Source organism: Stegodyphus dumicola, chromosome 1 (assembly GCF_044657685.1).
Source record: "Stegodyphus dumicola isolate Sdum_Otavi_A_Nest chromosome 1, ASM4465768v1".
Classification (NCBI taxonomy): Eukaryota; Metazoa; Arthropoda; class Arachnida; order Araneae; family Eresidae; genus Stegodyphus; species Stegodyphus dumicola.
Genome location: NC_140768.1, coordinates 219,183,133 through 219,203,395, shown reverse-complemented (window position 1 = coordinate 219,203,395; position 20,263 = coordinate 219,183,133). Strand labels below are relative to the sequence as shown.

At 34.0% G+C, this 20,263-nt stretch overlaps 1 protein-coding gene across 5 annotated transcripts in view; it reads left to right on the top strand.

Annotated features, from left to right (window-relative positions):
* The window catches only part of LOC118182700 (condensin-2 complex subunit G2-like), a 200,841-nt gene that overhangs the window by 91,522 nt on the left and 89,056 nt on the right, over positions 1–20,263 (top strand). For all 5 annotated transcript variants that reach the window (XM_085825775.1, XM_085825764.1, XM_085825770.1 and 2 more), the window contains 4 exons: positions 17–98; positions 7,594–7,677; positions 7,764–7,856; positions 11,775–11,900. In XM_085825775.1, the coding sequence (XP_085681901.1) occupies positions 17–98; positions 7,594–7,677; positions 7,764–7,856; positions 11,775–11,900 (385 nt within the window). The remainder of the gene's footprint in view (positions 1–16; positions 99–7,593; positions 7,678–7,763; positions 7,857–11,774; positions 11,901–20,263) is intronic.

The window sequence follows — 20,263 nt, the reverse complement described above, 5'->3', positions numbered from 1 at the left end:
TTTAATTTTGTTTTAGGGAGCAAGGTGTTAGTTATGGAAAGATCTATTATGAAGCTTATACTCATTCTGTTAAAACGAATAATGAAAAGCTGAAAAATGTAAGTATAAAAGCCTATTAATAATAGTGAATGCTTTTAGTTATAGATCTGGCTTGTAAGTTTTTATGAAATATAATTAGAAGAGTCTTTTATATGTTGATGGTGTTAGTTATTCAATCACACAATAGAAGGTTTTCATGCATTTTTAATTGATTTTGATGCAATGAAAGTGTTAACTATAGTAAAATTATTATTTATTTAAGTACTCAGTATGGTAGCCCTTTCTGTTTATTGTTGAGCTCTACTTTAATTTCCATGGCATATGGATGTTTTAAAATTTTACTATAGGAATTTTTTTCCTGTTTCGCTTATACCAGTTTCCATAATATTCCATTTGTCATTGGCTTATTAAATGTCACATGTCCTAATGTTCCCTTTTTAACAGTCTGAAAACTATAGTATTTTGTTTGTACCATAATAAGAGATTTTTCTGCAATATTTAAAACTATAAAATTTTTACCAGCCTCCCTGTTCCCTACTTTTTTTTTTTTTTTTTTTTTTTTTAATCCATAGATGATTGTGTTTGACTCATGGCTTTATTCTGAGCATGTGATGTTACTTATGACATCATCTGCATAATCTTCTCATAACAACTATTCCTTGTTCCCATCCCCATAGCATTAATTGTGAAAGCACAAAAACTTGTGATCAAATCTTGAAGTCATTTAAAATAAAGAAAAACAAAATCACAAATTAGTTGCTTTTATTTATGTTAAGGCTAATATTATAGATTCAATATTGGTTTAAAATATGAGAAATTTTCATTTGATTTTTTAAATATATATATTAGGATTTTAACAAAAGTTTTCCGCCACCGCAAATAGTTCCCGTTGCTGTGTTTAATCGTATTTTGTCAAACGATTTTTAGCATTTGAAAGAAAGAGACTTGGCTTAAAAATACTGTGTTGTGAAATATGTAAAAAAAAAAAAAAAAAAAAAAAAAAAAATTATTATAAAGTACAAATTGTCTGAAAAGGAACTATCACCTTACCAGATTAGAACCATCATTTACTTCCAGTTCTTCAATTCAAAAATTCAGCTGTAGAATGTCACCAAATCATGTGTACAGCTTTAGATACTAATGTTGTATCATATGATACTGTGTAAGGTTTGATACGGAAAGTTTAAAAACAAGGACTAAGAAGAAGGAGCAAAATGCTCTGGCCAGCCGACTGATGTTGATGAGGCCCCGCCCTCAAGAACTTGTGGAAGAATATCAGTATGCAACCACTAGAGAGCTTGCTAAAAAGCTAGATGTTAGTGCCTTGTCTATTAGTCAGGCTATGCAGCGCATAAACTTGACCTACAAGTTCAATCGCTGGGTGCTGGGTAATGAACAATAGAGTATCCGGTTCCACCTGAAAGGAATTCCGGCCTGTCAACCATGATTAAAGTTTACACGAGAAAGATATCATTTCACCACCCTTTTGGGATGATTTTAGAGCCAAAGCTTTGAATGGCGAGCATTTTATCTCCCTCTTGACCTCAAAATCTTGACCCCGAAACACCAAGGTTTCTTCAGACCACTTTAGTCAGTGAACTGTGTGCGTGTCTTATTTTCCCTGCCAAAATGTCATGACGGAACTTGATGTTAGCTGAAAAAAATTGGTTTCCTGGATAAGATCAAGCAGCAATTACGAAACACTAGTCAGTGTCGATTGGTGGAAATTAACGGATTGGCAAAGACTACGCTTGATAAAACAAGAAAATGAGTTGTGAGAAGAATGGGCGTAATGTGAAGAACGAGGAGGAACTTCCCAAAAACGGAAGCGTGAAGGCAAGGATCCAGATGTTGATGAGGCCCTTAACCCTTTCAGGACGGGCGTCCCATATACGCATTCCCTAAGAACGTCTCTTACAGCCAGGCGTCCCATCCATGCATCAGTTAAGATCGCATTCAGAGGACGGGTGATGTGTATACGCATTTTAAGGTGGAACGTTTTTCTGAAGGCCACTAGATGGCATCCTGTGTCCATTACTTTTGAAATGAACACAGTTTTAGGTTCCTGACCTTGAGTTTGATATATTCTGCTTTACTTTTTATTTTACTCATCAGCTGTTCGAGGGTGGGGGGCGGAGGGAAAGCATAAACAGAGGTGGGATCTTTAAATCGCTGCGTGCTAATTAAAACATTCCCGTATCTGATTTATATCCAATTCCTTTTTTTATTCTATTTTTTTACTCTCCTATGTACGGTCTTTTAGGGTTACTGTGTAGAGTATTTTTACGTTTTGCATTGCCTTCAGATATATTTCTGTTCCTTCTTTTTTTATTTAGGAAAGCCTCACCTCCAGTCTATTATGACAGGAAGGTGCTATTTATCAGAAGAAGAATACCCTAGTACGGTTAGTGAACCATTTACTAACCCAAATGAGAGTACTGATTCATTTTCCAAAGAGTTAAAAAGTGATACTTTTTCTAAGAGTTACAAAGTGATACTTCTCTGTGCTTTGAGATTTACCACACTCGTTTTCATTTTAAATTTTGTTACTTCTTACTGTAAATAGTCTTTATTGTGTTCTTTTTATTAATTTTAAACTTTATTGATGGATTTTATCAATTAAAACTTTGGAATAATTTGAATAGCGCTTCCAAAAATTATTTTAGAAGATAAGCAATTTTTTAAGTATATTTTCATGTAAAATAAAGAAAAAATGTTTTAAGGGCTAATTTTAACATATATAAGAGCTCAAGTAATAATCTAAAATGATACCAAAAATTACGATGCTAGAAGCGAAACTTTTGTTTTCTGATTTTTGTTATAAAATTAGGCTTAGCGATGCAAAACCTCCGTCCTGTACGGTGACTGTCTTCGATTCTCTTCTGTCCCACATGAGCGTCTTACACAAAGGTGTGCCGTCGCGAAAAGGTTAATGAATGGTTTGCCATTGTTACTGGACGAGCTGTGCGAGTAAGCGGCCCAATGTTAAAATGCAAAGCAGAACTCGCTAAAAAGCTGGGCCATGATGACTTTAAAGCTACGGACGGTTGATTCTCTCGATGGAAATCTAGACATAACATAAAATTCAAGAAAGCACATGGCGAGAAAGAAAGTGCTGCTAGTGCAGATGCTGAAGAATGGAAATCAACAAAACTGTCCGACCTTCTTGAAAATTTTTCAGCAGATGACATTTACAGTGCTGATGAAATTGGGCTGTACTATCGTGGTACACTGGGCGGCTCGTTAAGTTACAAATATGTTGAACTCTCTAGCTCCTAAGAAGTGATGGATCACATAATTGTCTTGTGCTGCTCAAACATGTCAGGAACGAACAAGAGGAAGCTGTTGGTTATAGGAAAAAGCACTAAGCCTTGCACTGCTTTAAAGGACTTAGAATGGACAGTTTACCAGCTGTGTATCGTGCGAACAGAAATGTGAGGATGACCTCTGAACTTTTTAAAGAATGTCTGAAGAATTGGAACAGAGAGCTACAAAGTGCTGATTCTTATTGATAATTGTGCAGAACATCCTGTTAGATTGCTTGAAGAACATCCAACTGGAATTTCTACCTCTCAAGATCACAGCTTTGGTCCAGCCAATAGACATGGGCATCATCAAAAATTTGAAGACCCTTTATTGTGTAAGGTTGGTTAATTGCATCCCTGAAGCAATTGAAGAAAGTTTTCTAACCTCATCATCAAAAGTCAACATCTTACAAGCAGTTACATTTGTGACTGGCAGGTGGCGAAAAGAAAGCAGTGAGACAATTCAGAACTGTTTTTCTGACTGTGGCTTTAAGCATTTAGTTTTGGAGATGGATGTGGGCATGCTCATTGAAAATCAAAATGATGATAGACATGTGGAACTTCAACAGGTACAAAATTGCGAAGAATTTTTATCCATCGACAACGAAGCTTCAATGCTACAGTGAAAATGAAGATTATAACGCTGCAATCATTGCTCGAGTTTCAGCAAAACACACAACAGCATCGGAAGCCAAGAAAGGGATGTGATGATGCCGCTAATAAGTTGGTGCAAGTGATGCGAGGAAATGCATTGAAACTTTGCATCAGTATTTCATGCAGGAGGGAAATACAGTCCCATTGCTGCGTTAGATATTTGTTAGATTTCGTTCATGTGCAATACGTCAAGAGAATGCGTCAGTTCACATTGGATAAGTTCTTCAAATGTTGACTAGAACTTGTTTTTATTGTGCTTGCATACTGAGTATCGTGAAGATCGTTCCTTAGAATTTGTTCCTAAATTAATATTCTCAATGAGAAAAGTTTGACTGTACTTCTTGTTTGTACATGATGTTCGCCATACATGTGTACTGCACAATAAAGATAATACAGTCAAAAGTCGTTAATTCGGACACCCATAATCTGGAATGATCTATAATCCGGACCTCAAAGCTACAAACTTTTTGCGCGCGAGACCTTTACGGCTGCGAATATGCGTGTGTGCATGCGCAAAATATGGTTACGAATGCGCATTTAATGTATAACGGGCTGTATAAGCTAAGCTAAAATGATCTAATTCAGTTAATGTTGCAGATTGCGTTGTTCCTTAATCTTCGAATTGGATCCGACTTATTATTTTTTGCAGACTGTTAGAGCAATTTTATAAAAGTAAGCTTGAACTTTCGATTATGTCAAATAGAATTTCTGATACATATTTACTAATATGTTTTAAGGATCTACAAAGTGAAAGTATGTTTCTAAGTCCATTAAACAAAAAGTGGAATTGCTGCAAAAAATAGATAAAGGATAATGGATTTGTTTATCTAACCATTCCGAAATCTGTTTATCAATTTCACGCTGCTCTGCGTGTGGGGGGGGGACTTCGCAGCGCGCAATGAACTGGAAGTTGATCTGTCAGCACTATCCTTATCTTCAGGGCAGATGTTTTTATTTTATTTGGCTTATAATTCCTTACTAAATGTAGTATTTCATCTCAATGTACTCCGTCTTTGATATGATTGAAATCAAATTCCTCATCATTATAATTCACTTCCAATAGCGAAAAAACTTCGAAAACGAAAGAATTTCGATTGACTAGTCGGTATTCTCGACACAGCAATTATAGGACTTGAACAGCGGAACTTTGTAACTGAACAAGAAATTATGTCTGTTTATAGAATTAAAGAGAAAGTATTATCACATGAAACGAAGCAACTTAAACAACTTACATTGAAAGAAATGTTTAATAAAGTAAGCAAATAAATATTAAGCTTTTTCCTTTTGTAAATTTTGATACTCTTTAGATCATAATTGTTCTTTATTTCATAAATTACGGTTTCATGTTTTAAATTTTATAATTTCTGCCTGCCATCTTACCAGATTTAAACTGATGATCTATAATCCGGAATCGCCGAAGTCCCGACGAGTCCGGATTAACGACTTTTGACTGTAATTAAATTTTAGTACATGATTTACATGTACATTTACTGTTTGCTACATATAGCACGTCCCGTCTTACAACATAGGACATGTTTGTTGGCTTTAGTTTTCCACATGCAAATTTTGATCGGAGGTCGATCGGCGGTAAGCTAACGTGGTTGCGGTTGACGATTGGCCGATGACTTCAAGATCGGCGGGTTGGGCCGAGTATTATATATACGTACGCCGGTATCGGCGAATGTTCTTGTTCTCCTGGTATTATGAGTTAGCATAATGCTAGTTTGCTTTCAATCAAATGATTTTAAGTGTAAAGGCTACAGTGTTAGCTTTTTTATCTTAATTTACGGAATAAAGCATGAGTTTTATTTAGATTAGTCTTAGCTTTATTTAAGGGAAGCAAAATATGCTTTGCCTTTATCACCACTGCCAACAATGTTCGTGTAATCGAACCAGCCGGTTATTATACGCTTACGATCGCTTCCCAATGTGGTCTGATTAACCGGAATTGACTGTATTATTATTCATCGCTTGATGTTATCAAAATAGCTGTGGACAAACATGATCATGTTAAGTAATATCTAATGTATAACAAATTGTAAGTGGTACTGAATTAGCATAATACTTTGCAGCCAACATCAATTGTGTTATTCAGCCATTTCTACTCTTACGTATTATTTTACATCTTACACATCTTTATTAACTTATTGTAATTATAACTTATATTACAATTATTGTAATTATAACTTTATTAACTTATTGTAATTATAACTTATTATAATATTAGTAACTTATTGTAACTTATTGTGTTATTCAGCCATTTCTACTCTTACGTATTATTTTACATCTTACACATCTTTATTAACTTATACTATCTGCCTTCTACCCTTTTAAATAGGAGTCTGTGTCAGATTCCTATTAAATCCATGCAGTTTTGATATGAAATAAATTTTATTTTGAAGTTGAGTTTAGCCTAATTTCTAAGATCTAGATTTGAAACTGGATTTTGTCAGTATCTATTTTTTTCCACTGGATTAATGGAATTGTTAATTTGATTGATTTCTTTTGGCTTATTTGAAACTGCTATGTCACGTTTTAGCCCGTCTCCAATTTATTCTTTATTTTTGTCACAAATAATGTTGTATAAAAAATCTAACCCACTTATTTCCAAATATGTGTTCATATCGCTTAATACTTAAAGCATTAATAAAATTATGTAATTAATAGTCTTATATCATTAAACAATAATCTTTACTGTGTCAGTATTAGAAAAAAGGCTATCATGTATTTGAAGGTATCTTTACTATTACGTAGAAGATTGTATTTTTTCTTTTGTATGCTGCATAAGGCTTTACATTCATTATGGCTATCAGAAAGATAATGTAATCCCATAAGGTTTTGTTATTCTCATTATATATTATTTCTTTTTAAATAAAATTAAATAAATTATAGAAGAAGTACAAACTTATTTATTCATTAGTTCACAAATTAATTGCTTTGAGAAAATAGCATCATAGACAGTATAAATAAAATAGGATAATAATACTGGCCATGAGAATTTACAAGAATTATAAAACATGCTTTGATGTATGTAAAGTGTAGAAGGTAAATGTCATTTGTAAATGTACAAAGATGAATATTTGCCATTTGCAAACTTACAGAATTGCAATGGGTTGGTTTTTAAAGTAAGTGTATATGTTCTCTAAATAGTGCTATATCAGCATAAGACTCTAAATTTCAAAAAGCTAAAAAGTAACACTACTAATAGAGCAGTGAGTTTATAACAATGTAAGTTAATTATAACATTTAGCTGTTAGTGTTCATATCATATTTAATTATTTTAATTTGTGTATACAGAATTAGTAAGTAACAAATGCATGTGAGTATGATCCATATGAGGGGAGTAAAGTGCAAAATTTTGGAGAACTTAGAGTAATAACACTTGCTTTAATTGGATTGATTCTGTTTATGTTTATGAAAATCTTTAGGCAATATCTTCAGCAGTAATTAGACAATATTTAACAGCTATCAAATTTCTGTGTATCATCTATCAAATTTCTTTGCTACATTATTCCAAATAAGATTCAATTGCTGATGATTTAAACAACCAATTAAATCTTATGAAAGCAACAAACATTTATTCTGTTTCTTTCAGGAACTTGAAATGATATGCTTGCAAGATATTATCTTAACTGCTATTCAAAGTCGTGATAAAAAAACTGTTCTTGTTCTACAAAAAGTAAGTTTTCATTTATACTAAAAAATCTAAAGATTTTTCCTCTTACATTTAACATGCATGTATTTATTATTTAATATTTTTTATAGATGTTGGGACAATTTCATTACCAAAAGAAAGAAGTTTACATATCGAAAATGCTTTATTTTTTGTACCAGCCCATACTATGGCGTTACTTGAAGGTAATATTTTATTTGTTTACAGCTTTTCGTACTGTTCCAGTTGTGATTACTTAGTAGTTTATTTTTATTCAATATTTATTTATATAATGAAAGTATTTAACAGTGCAAGCTATATACTATCACAAAAGAAATACTCTATCAAGCTATTTTTATGTGTATTCAATAAAGCAATAATTACTTGCTGAATATGTGTCATTCCATGTTTAACATAAGTAAAAGTTTAAGAATTTTTGTGCCGTTATCTCTATATTAGTGTCTGTGTGTATAATCTGCAATGTACTGTATTTGACGGCATATAAGATGCACTTTTTTTGCTAAATTTGGTCTCAAAAAAGTTACCTGCATCTTATACGTCAAGGACACAGGTTAACTTTCAATACTGAATGCTATTTTTAGCCCGGATAAAGGTCTAGACACACATAACTTTTTCTACATCTGCCATAATTATTTTGCGCTTTGCGTGAAATATCTGTCACCAAAAAGCGCCAAAGCTCAAAGCTGATGTTGAAATGGTATTGGTGCTTAAAACTATTTGTTTAAAAAAATGCCCTGGAAAATATGACTACAGGAAACAAGAGATTAAGCTATACAATTCAGTAAAAATTAGGAGTGTAAAACTACGGCAAAGTGCATGGAAACAGAGCAGCAGCAAGGCATTTCGTTCCACCACCTACCAAAACAAAATGATACGTACTTGGCGACTGCAGGAAGATCAACTGAAGACTGCTAAAAAACAAAAACATAACCTTTGATGCCCAGCTCCATCTTGGCCTGACCTTGAAAATGCCATAAAAATATGGGTGATAGATAAGAGGAAATCTGGGATAAGTGTTTTAACTAAAATGATAATCGATGAGGCCAAAGGATTTGCAGAAAAACATCGGAATCAGAACTTTTCAGGGTCTGAGGGCTGGTGCTACAGGTTCATAAAAAGGCAAGGCTTATCAATGTGCACAAAAACAACTATTGCACAGAAAATGCCAGCAGATTATGAAGAAAAAATGCTAGCATTTAATAGGTTTGTTATAAATGCATGCAAGAAAACTTCTTTTGAGCTCGGTCAAATAGGAAATATGGATGAAATTCCACTCACATTTGATGTACCATCCAACAAGACTGTGAGTATTAAAGGGTCTAAATCAATAACCATAAAAACCACAGGTCATGAAAAAACTCGATATACGGTAGTTCTAACATGTTATGCTGATGGCGCAAAACTACCGCCGATTTTCATATTCAAAAGAAAAACTCCCACCGGGTGTAATTGTTCATGTTCATCCGAAAGGCTGGATGGACGAAGCTGGAATGAAACTGTGGTTACAGAATGTATGGGCGAGGTGACCTGGTGGACTCTTAAGAAAACCCTCTCTTTTGGTTTTAGATCAGTTTAGCGCCCATAGAACTGAAAACATAATAAAGCGAGAGAATTAAAAACCCAGATAGCTGTCATTTCTGGTGGACTGACTAGCGAATTGCAGCCTCTAGATGTATCAGTAAATAAGCCATTTAAGGAAAAAGTGCGAGAAGAATGAACAAGTGGATAGGAGAGCCACATCACACCCTCAAGTAGAATGAAGCAGCCCTCTATTTCACAAGTGTGCGAGTGGATAAAAAGATCTTGGGAGGACGTAAAGGCTGAAGAATTGTTAAGTCCTTTAAGAAGTGCGGAATCAGTAATGCTCATGACGGAACAGAAGACGACCCATTATTCGAAGAAGGTGATACTAGTGATGACGGAAATAGTAGTGATAACGATATTCTCATTTTCGATGATGATGATAGTGAAAAGGATTTTTATGGTTTTGAAAGTGATTAAAGTCTAATTTCATGATAGGCAACGTTTTCCTTGAATGTGTGTTTTTTGTTCTTTCTGCTTTAATTTGTATTATGTTTGATTGTTTGCCATTCATTCATTAATTCATTATTGAAATTTACATATCATGTTCAAATTAGCTTGCTGTTTGTTAATTTTCCTGAATAAAAATATGTTTGGTAATTACATTTAATGATTGTTTATTTGGCTTTTACGAAACATGAGAACTAAAAGAAACCACATTTTAAGTTAAGCGCGGACTATTGAAACTTTATCTCCTTGTGTGTGGCCTTCTAAATAAGGGTGCGTCTTATATGCCGTCAAATATGGTAATCTAACTCTGATATATGTAATAAGCATTTTAATCAAAATATTTGTTTTAGAACCTGACAAAATATATACAAGATAACCTTGAATATAAAATATGTATTCATACCTGATAAATAGTAGTACTGTAAAAAATTTTTAGTGTGAAACATTATTTTTAAATTATTTGGCTATGTCTCTTTCTTGTCTTAAAACTAATTGCATCATCTGAAAATCAATCCACATTATGTCATGTGCAATGCAATGACTTATGCAATCTCCATTCAAAATTGAAACAAAGAAACCAACTCTATAAATACACCAGCTGCTGGATCAGCAGAGCTTTTTTTTTTAATCATAAAAAATTTCAAATTTTATAACTCAGTTGCATCGTTCTGATTTGTAATTTAACATCATTTGTATTAGTATTACCAGAGTTATGATTTTTATTATTATTGTTACATTTCTAATTTTCTTATTTTACACTAAACTGGAAGACCTCACAGCTTTCTCACAATACAAATGTATCCATCCATTGGGCAAATATCCTTAACTAATTGATGTATTGATTCACTAGTGGTTAAGAGGGTTCTTCGACAGTTACTTGTTAAGGTCTCTGTTCCTTGTATGAGACAATTGGCCTTTTTGAAGTGCACAAAATTTAAATCTCACTGCATTATATCTAAAAACAATAAGGTGGGAGTCGTTTATCTCAACATATTTTATCTTTGCATACAATTATTCATTAATGAATATGTTGATGTAAAGCAGTTCAGTCTCATTAATGTAATCATTTGAAGATTTTCAGGTAATTTAATTTAAAAGTATGTACAGTTCAAAAAAGATTATATAAAACGAAAGTATGTAACTGTACTAAAAAATCTAATCGCATTTCATTAACATTTTCCTGAAGTGTGTATAAACTAAGATAAATTAATTGTTACTTCAAGAAAGGCAAAATGCATTCTAGCATAAATAAGTAAAGTTTAGTAATGATCATTACCTGAAGACTTTCTAGAAATTAATGTTATTTAAATTGGATATTATTCAGTCTTCTGAATCTTCATGTTATTCAAAGTTATTTTAGGATGCAGTGTTTGCACAGCAATTTCTAGTTGGTATAACACAAAATTTCTGAAGTTAAATGTGTATTTAAAACTTTGCTTGATTTTTCAATATTACATTAACATTAGGAATATTTTTGCTGTGCATATAATAAAGTGAAGAAAGTAACTGGTGTATCTTTAAAAGTGATTTGCATATTGGTCTTTCAGCCATGAGACCTCGTGTGGAGAAACTGTGGAATGAATTCAAAATCACTGGAGTTAAAATAAAGTGTGCATATTAAATCTAACTGTAGTCATGGATATATTTATTTTCTGAATCACTGGCCAACTTTTTTGTAGTATTTGGTTCCTAAATCTGTACAAAAGAATTCAGCCTTTTTTGACCGATGTAATTAAAATGATCTGAATGAGTTAATTTATCCTCGAATATATTCTCACAAATTTTGTACAAAAGAATGAGTATTTTTATAACTGGAATTTTTGCTCTGCAATCTAGGATTGAAACTGTTTTCATAAAAATTTTTGCCTTATTTTTTAAGATTAGAATTTTAGACTGTGATTATGAATGGCACCTTCTATTTAACCTCAAATAAAAATTAATTTTTTTTTAAACTTCCATAATGAAGTAACTTAAATATTCAGCAGAAATAGTTTATTTTTTTTAATAATAATAATGTATGTTTCTTTTATGTAGTACTTTATTATACAGAATAAATGAATCATAATTTTTAGAATCCAGATGGATTAATACGATCTAATGCTGCTCAGCTGTTCCTTGATGTTTTCCCTCTTGAAGATCCTGACATAAAAGTTGTTACAACTGATCAAGAACTGAATGAGCAGTTGCTGATGATTAAGGTACTCAATGTATTTGTGTATGTTGCCAAAATTTTTTATGCCTAAATTACACAGTATAGCATAGCAATAATTTTAATATTAAAACAGATTTTGTAAAACTTTAAAGCATCCTTTATTTACAGGGTTCGTACAGTCCTTAAAAGTCCTTAAATTTTTTAATCAATTTTTGGTCCTTAAAAGTCCTTAATTTTGGCCAAAATCAGTAGAAGGTCCTTAATTTTAACCATCTGAAATTTCTCTCTGTTTTCACGACTGCCATTTTGAGTGTGAATTAGCATTTTGGAGGAATATTTTTGGCAATTCACTAACGTATATATGGTTATCTTTTGAATGGGTTCATGGGTTATAATTTGTTTCTATTTCTAATATAAATGATAGGATACTCGAGTTTCTAAGCAAGAAGTGAAACATAAGCATTTTGAAATTAATTTTTTTCTAATAAAGAGCTCATAAACAACTTTTCGCTTTTGGGGTTGTGAATTCTTTTATTAAATGGTTCTAAATTTGACAACTTGTCAACAGTTTGGCAATTTTAAGATCAGTTTCTATAGAAAATTTTTAATTCCGAGATCTGAGAATTTTTCAGCGGTTTCTTTAAAACATCATAACATTGATAAATTTCATTAAAATAATGGTAATATATTAGAACTATATTTAAAAAATAACATTAAAATAAAACATTTTTATTTTTCACTGTCATATTATAAAGTTTCATTTTGGTAACTTATTATACAATATTTTAAATCTGAAAAATAAACAAGGTAAATAGCTATAAAGCATAATTTACGAAACAGCTCTTAGTAAAAGCAAAATTAGCTATGTAATTAATTAAAATGCCTTCTTTTTAATTTTTTCCATAGTAAGCATTTTTCCCATGTAATTGTCTCAGAATATGCATCAGTTTCCTTTCCCCCCCAAAAAAAAAATATTTCTGGTTTTTTGCTGTTACAGAATTCGTTGGGATAATTTTTCTTTAGTATTTTTGACATTGCAGCATGGAAAGTTTAGAAGGATTTGAAGGCAAGATTTATAGACCCACGATTCTAGAGGATTCGAGAAATGTGTGACAAAATGAAAAATGTCTCCATGGTATCAACATATCAACACGTAATGGATACATTTTACAGAAAGTTTGCGATGAATTTCTTACTTTTTGGAGAATGTCTGGAAGAACGATGGAAATTTGAATGTTTTACTCCTGACATTAGAATCTTTTTTCTTAACATGTTTATCTTCCCTATATTTTCTCTACTTTTCACTAGGCAAAAGCATGGAAAATATCAAAAATGCTTCTAATCTTATCACTTGGGCAGGCATTATAGAAAGAGATTTTTTTATTAATAAAGAAAGTAGTGAAAACTTACAATTTAAAAGATTCATCTAATATTTCTTAATGCATCATATACATAGCTGGCACTAGGCATTTTCCCACCTGATGCAATCTCTGTGGATTTTAAATTCTGTCTAGTGTATTTTTAAATTCTGCTTCCAATGCCTACTCTAAGTTCTAAAAGTTTTGCCATTTCTAGATTTTGTTCTTCTGTGTGTCACTAAATTCTAAAAATTCTGCCACACCTGCTCTGTAACTGGCCTTTACCATATATATTTCATATTTCTTCTGAATGTTCATATTACTAAAGAAATAAAACTAGCCACTTTCTCTGTACATTCTAAATGCATTTAGTGTTTTTTAGAATAACAGAAATGCTTAATTAAATCCGAAAATTCTAAATTGAAAAGGGAACGTGTTGAAGAAAGAAACTGAGTACATAAAGGAAATTATTCTTCAAAGATATGTGCAGTTATTATTATGTAAATTTCCCATTTCTATTTCCTCATATGATAGAGTTACTGAGCCAGATTAAATTTAAATTAAATTGTATTATATTTGACCACTAGTCCACATTTTTAGTTTGAATTTGACTGTTCTTGTTTAATTACGTCACCCTGAGCTGTAATTGACTTTGTTAGCATCAGAACGCCTTCATGTTCTAAGTTCTTTGTCTGATATTGTAGTTAGTTTCAGATACAGTGATAATTTGCTTCACGTCTATCGGGGGGGGGCTATTTAACTTTAACAAGATCAAATAAACCGTCATAGGTACATTGTGAAGAGGTTGGCAAGTTAGGAGTAAAGCACACAGAAACTAGCGAGAACGTTGGTTTGCATAGAGACAAATTTCTAATTATTGTCAGAAAAGATCAATAATTAAATAGAAGAAAATCGATATAAACTGGCCAAAATGTTTGGGAAGGCTTGTAGAGACATTGGGTATTTTTTAAAGCAGGAACGATAAGTTAACACAGGAATCTGTGTTCCCTTGTTAAACTCCGTGCTAGGTGGGGCCGTCGGACCCGAATCTTATATTTTTCAATCATGTCTTCCCTTTTTATTTTAAAAAAAACCTGAGTCAAATGACACCAATCAAGATATCGAAATCATTGACAAATCTGTTAGCAAGAAAATTCAAACTGATGCAAATGCCAAAGAAACTATTGAATGTCCTCACTTTGTTGTTGTTTCCAGTGCCTCTGAAGAATTGAAAAAGATGTCTCCTTTCCTGATAAACAAATACATTCATTCATGCATAGGTGAACCAAGGAACATAAAGCGTCTCCGTTCTGGAGACCTGCTTATTGATATACCGTTTCGGCCAACCAGTCTGCTTCATGTTTACAACAAACCAAACTTGGACAGGTATCTATAACTGCGTCAGCGCATAAAACACTTAATTTCTGTAGAGGCGTGATCTCGGAAATCGACCTTCTGTGTGTTTTAGAAGAAGAGTTCGTCTCGGAGTTAGCTGATCAAAAAGTTTGTGCTGCCAAGCGGATCAAGATGCGTAAGGAAGGTCAGTTGATTGACACAAAACATGTGATTTTGACCTTCAAGTCACCTGATCTGCCGAAGAATATCAAGGCTGGATATCTAAATTGCACCGTAAGACCTTATATTCCAAACCCCATGCGATGCTTCCAGTGGCCATTCCAAGATGTCCTGATGTGCGCTCGGTGTTCGTCCGTTGGCCACGATAGCAATAATTGCACCGCTGCAGCACTGTGTATTAATTGCAAGGGCGATCATCCAGCATTTTCCTGTTTATGTCCAAAATAGAAAACAGAAAAGGAAGTCCAGACCATAAAAGTTTCTAGGAACATTTCATATGCCGAAGCCAGAAGACAAGTTCAAAGTACACAGCTTCAATCAAACAAATCATATGCCAGTTCCGTTAAATCAACATGCACTATAGCCACCCAAACTTCCATAAGTACACAGACTCCACCAAACAAAACCCAGCATCCTGCAAGCAAGGAAAAGGAAAATCCAACACATGTCATACAAAATAAAGAAATAGCAATCCTGAGCAAACCCAAAACTGTGCCTCCAAAAATAGTAAACAAAAATAGAAGCCCCAGCAATAGTTCTGTAGATGGTATGATTTTTGAATCTTTAGATTCAGATAGTATGGAAGTGACGGAGGGATTGGAAGTTCCCGAACATGTGCTTCCGCAGAAAACTAAAAAGCAACACAGAAAAAACAAACATCAGTCATAATGGCCACCCTCGTCTTATGGAACTGTCGCGGTTTCCACCGAAATTTTTTTGACATCAAAGCTATGATCAATGCTTATCATCCCGTGTGCTTGGCAATACAAGAGACAAATCTGAAACCAGATCAACATGCAAAACTTCGGAGGTTTTCTCTCGTCAGGAAGAATAACCTTGCAGGTGAGCATGCCAGTGGAGGTGTATGTCTCCTCACCTCACTGGACTATCCCTCAAGTTCCTTTCCTTTGACGACATCTCTTCAAGTTGTCACTGTACAAGTAAATTTTCATATTGTAGTTTGAGTCGTTTCTCTTTATTTGCCTCCTAATGAACACATTGATCAGTGGGATTTAAATGATCTTGTGGCTCAGCTGCCTGAGCCTTTTATCATAATGGGTGACATTAACGGCCATAGTCTGTTGTGGGAAAGCATAGACACCAATTCACGAGGAAGACAAATTGAGCAGGTAATTGAAGACCATTGCCTTCTGAATAATGGGCAGGACACTTACTTCCATGAACCTACAAGGACATTCCATGCTCTTGATCTAGCCATCTGTTCACCATCTCTATTGCCATTTTGCAGTTTTAGTGTTGGAAGTGATCTGTACAACAGCGATCATTATCCCATTCTTTTATCTCTTGCACGAAGAGGACCGAACCCCATGTCGAGACTTCCTTGTTTCATACTGGATAGGGCAGACTGGGAACTCTTCTCTTCCTCTGCAGAGCTCACACAGAAAATGGTAGAAGATGTGCTTATCGATGATGCAGTGGAAGCAGTTACAACTGCTATTACTGAGGAAGCTATGTTTACCATTCCTAGAACATCAGGAAAAATAATAAAATACTCGAAACCATGGTGGAATCAGGACTGTCATGAGGCACTGAAAAAAACAGAAGAAGGCATGGGCAATTTTTCGTAGATACCCTACTCTGCGAAACCTTATGGCATTTAAAAGAGCCAAAGCAAATGCACGAAAAGTAAGAAGGCAGAGCCAGAGGGATTCGTTGATTTCATATGTGTCATCAATAACATCCTCTACGCCTAGTAAGCGGGTTTGAGAAAGAGTTCGAAAAGCATGTGGAATATATAAAGACCACTCACTTTCCTTTTTGGAAAAAGATGGCCAAGTGATTAGCTCCATAGAAAAAATTGCAAATACTATTGGTGAGACATTTGCTGCTGTTTCTTCCAGCAGAAACTATTCACCTGCATTTCTCTCTATCAGGCAGCACTCTGAAATAAATCCCATCGCATTCAACTCTTCCAAACCTGAGCCTTACAATAGAGACTTTACTATGCTTGAATTAAGGAGAGCTTTGTTGCAGACACATAGGTCTTGTCCGGGTCTGGATGGCGTGTATTATGAAATGCTAAAGCATCTGTCCTATAAGTCACTGACTGCCCTTCTCACACTTTACAATAGAGTGTGGAAGGAGTGTACTTTTCCCAGTGCATGGAGGAGAGCTGTTGTAATTCCTATTGCTAAGCCAGGAAAAGATCCAAGAAATCCCTCCAACTATCAGCCAATTGCCCTTACGAGTTGCATATGCAAGCTGTTTGAAATTATGGTAAACAGCCGCCTAGTCTACTTGGAAAAGAATAATATTATATCGCCTTATCAAAGCGGTTTTCGAAAGGGGAGAACTACCCTAGATAATATGCTCCTCTTAGAGACATCCATTCGAAAAGCTTTTGTAAGGAGTCACCTTGTCTCGGTATTTTTTGACTTTAAGAAAGCTTACGATAAGGCATGGAGATACAGTATACTTCGGGATCTTCACGAGAGTCACTCCAATTTTCATTCAGAATTTCTTGAACACTAGAACTTTTGAAGTAAGGATTGGCTCTGTTTTGTTGATGTTTTTGAACAGAAAGAGAGTGTGCCTCAAGACTGTGTGCTTAGTGTAACCCTGTTCAGTTTAAAAATAAACTCAGTATTAAAAGAACTTCATCCCACCATCTTGGGATGTCTTTATGTTGATGATCTACAGATTAGCTGTCGAGGGGCAGACATGAGATACGTAGAGAGGCAATAGCAGATGGCTCTGAATAAGATCCAAGAATGGTCAGACAAACACGAATTTGCATTTTCGAAACAGAAAACTTTGTGAGTGCACTTTTGTAGGAAGCGAGGTCTCCATCCTGAGCCTGAGATATATCTGAATGGTACAATTATTCCAGTTGCGCCTGAAGTAAAATTTTTAGAGTGACGTTCGACTGAAAATTGACTTTCCTTTCTCATGTTTTAAACCTGAGAAAGAAATGTTTAAAAACACTAAATATTTTAAAAGTGTTGGCAAACACCTCCTGGGGTGCAGAGCGTTGCTCTATGCTTCGCATTTACAGAGCGCTTGTTCGCTCTAGACTGGACTATGGCTCATTTGTTTATGGATCCGCTCAGTCATCAGTTTTGTTAAAACTAGATCCTGTTCACCATCAAGTTCTGCGGATTTGTTCAGGAGCTTTCAGGACTTCTTCTGTCCAGAGCCTGTATGTTGATTCTAACGAACAATCACTTTATCTGAGGCGTGAGCAATTGTCTCTTGCAATATTTTAATATTCTATCTCAACCTGAACATCCTAATAAGCTGTGCTTACTTGATAATGTGTGTAACACATTATTTGAAACATGTCCATCCTGTGTTCCTACCTTTCCTTTAAGAGTTTGCCCTGTCATTCAGGAATTTTCTCTGATATGCGCCCTCATGCAGTGCAGAACTTTGAAATCCCACCTTGAGAAAATGCACGATTTCAGTTACTTGATGTTTTCAAGCATCACGTGAAGGCAAGTACCAACGAGATCATTTACAGACAACTCTTCGCTGAGCACAGGCACAAATATTGCAGTTATTACCCGATATATACAGACGAATCCAAGTCAAATTATCATGTCGGGATGGCATTTGTATTTGAAGATTGCATAGAGGGGAGATGTCTGCACCATGCTTTCTCTGTCCTAACAGCTGAAATAACTACAATATATTATGGTCTGTTGTACATCTCAAAGCTCTTCCACAAAAAGTTCATAGTTTATACAGACTTATATAGTGCTCCTAAATTGTTGGAAGCTTTTCCCAACGCTCAGAATCCTGTGGTAGTGGATGTTCTTAAGGTTCATATAAACTTAACAATTCGAGGATATGAAGTCCTGTACTGCTGGGTTCCTGGACTTACTGGAATAAAGGGAAATAAGCTTGCAGATATCGCAGCCAAATCTGCTGTTGAACTATCCAGTCGCCTAATCCCTTTTAGAAACATCTGCTGTGTCATCAAGGGGAAGATCCGAAAAAAATGGCAGCAAATTTGGGACGTTCAGCTTCACAACAAATTGAGAAATGTAAAGCCTAGAATTGAGCATTGGGATTTTGCTGGAAATCGTAAGGAGGAAGTTCTTTTGACTCGCCTCAGAATTGGTCACACTAGAGTGACACATAACTACCTTTTGAAAGCTGAGAATGAGCCTGTTTGTTCAAATTGTAATGTTTGTTTATCTGTCCATATTTTAGTTGAGTGTCCATATTTTAATAGTCTTCATCAAAAATATTTTAATAGATGTGACTAACCTCTCGACCGTTTAATCGTAAGAGAGGTCAATTGTAATTTATTTTATTATTTAAAAGAGACTGGCTTTTATCACCTAATGTAATTTGTTTTGAAGATTGTGTCTTGGATTTTAACGTGGGCTTTTAACTTGTTCTTGTATGACTTCATCCTCTGGAGTTGGTACATTTGTCCACTTGTTTTTATTTATTGTATTTTAATTTCATCAATTGTAATCATCCCATCTCGTGTTTGGCACGCTATAATCATCTTTGGTTTTGCGCCATAACCTCTCACTCACTCACGTTTTATATACCGTGCAAATTTCCAGTTAACGTAGGCTTACTTCATGGTATAACAAATTTAATGCTCAGCAACATACACAAATAATGTAAAGTGTGAAACTTTTCATCAACAAATAAATTTAAATGCTGGTATATCTAGCTGCTTTGTAACACATTTAATCTAAAAGAATTTAAATGGTTTATACACCATACTAAAACAACCATTTGGAAGTTGAAGAATTGCATAATGATGATGAGGCTTTTGTCCTCCTGAACTGAATGGCAGAGCCTTAGCCAATGCTTAATATCTATTGTGCACATGAATACATTTAGTAAAAACTGTTTATATTCTTTTATTTATTCTTTTATTTTCCCTTGCCTTCTCAGCTTTCTTCAAATTTGACAGCAACTAAGTGTTCTGAGTTAAAGACAAAACCACACAAATAATTCCACTTGTATAGAATATAAAGGCAATAAGAATCTACGTAGAATTTTCTTGCTGTTACCTTCAGATTACTCATAAATTTGAACAGTAGCTCCATTACTAACAGTTAAACCTTGTGCTTTATAAGTACATTTAATTAAAGATGTATGCACAAAAAAATATGCTGCTAAGTACATATATTTTGAAGATAAAAGCACTGGCATGTGTTGAATCAAAATTCAATGTCAACAAAACAAATTTATATTTTAAATTATGACCTGGCAGATCATTTGTTTTTAAAAATGAGACATTTAGTACCAGAAAGTGCTCTAAGAAGTGAATATTAATCTTTTGGGAGCAGGAAAAAGTTCTTATAATAGGAAAATCTTAGAAATCATGCTACTTTAAAAGTGTTATTTTTTTGCTAGGCTTTATTATGCAAATACAAAAAGCACAAATTAAATTTGATGTCTTAGTAAAGTAAGTAGGTAAAAATTTGCACCAAAAAATTATTTAAAAAAAATATTCTATTGCTTCTTAATAAATTGCACAGTGAAT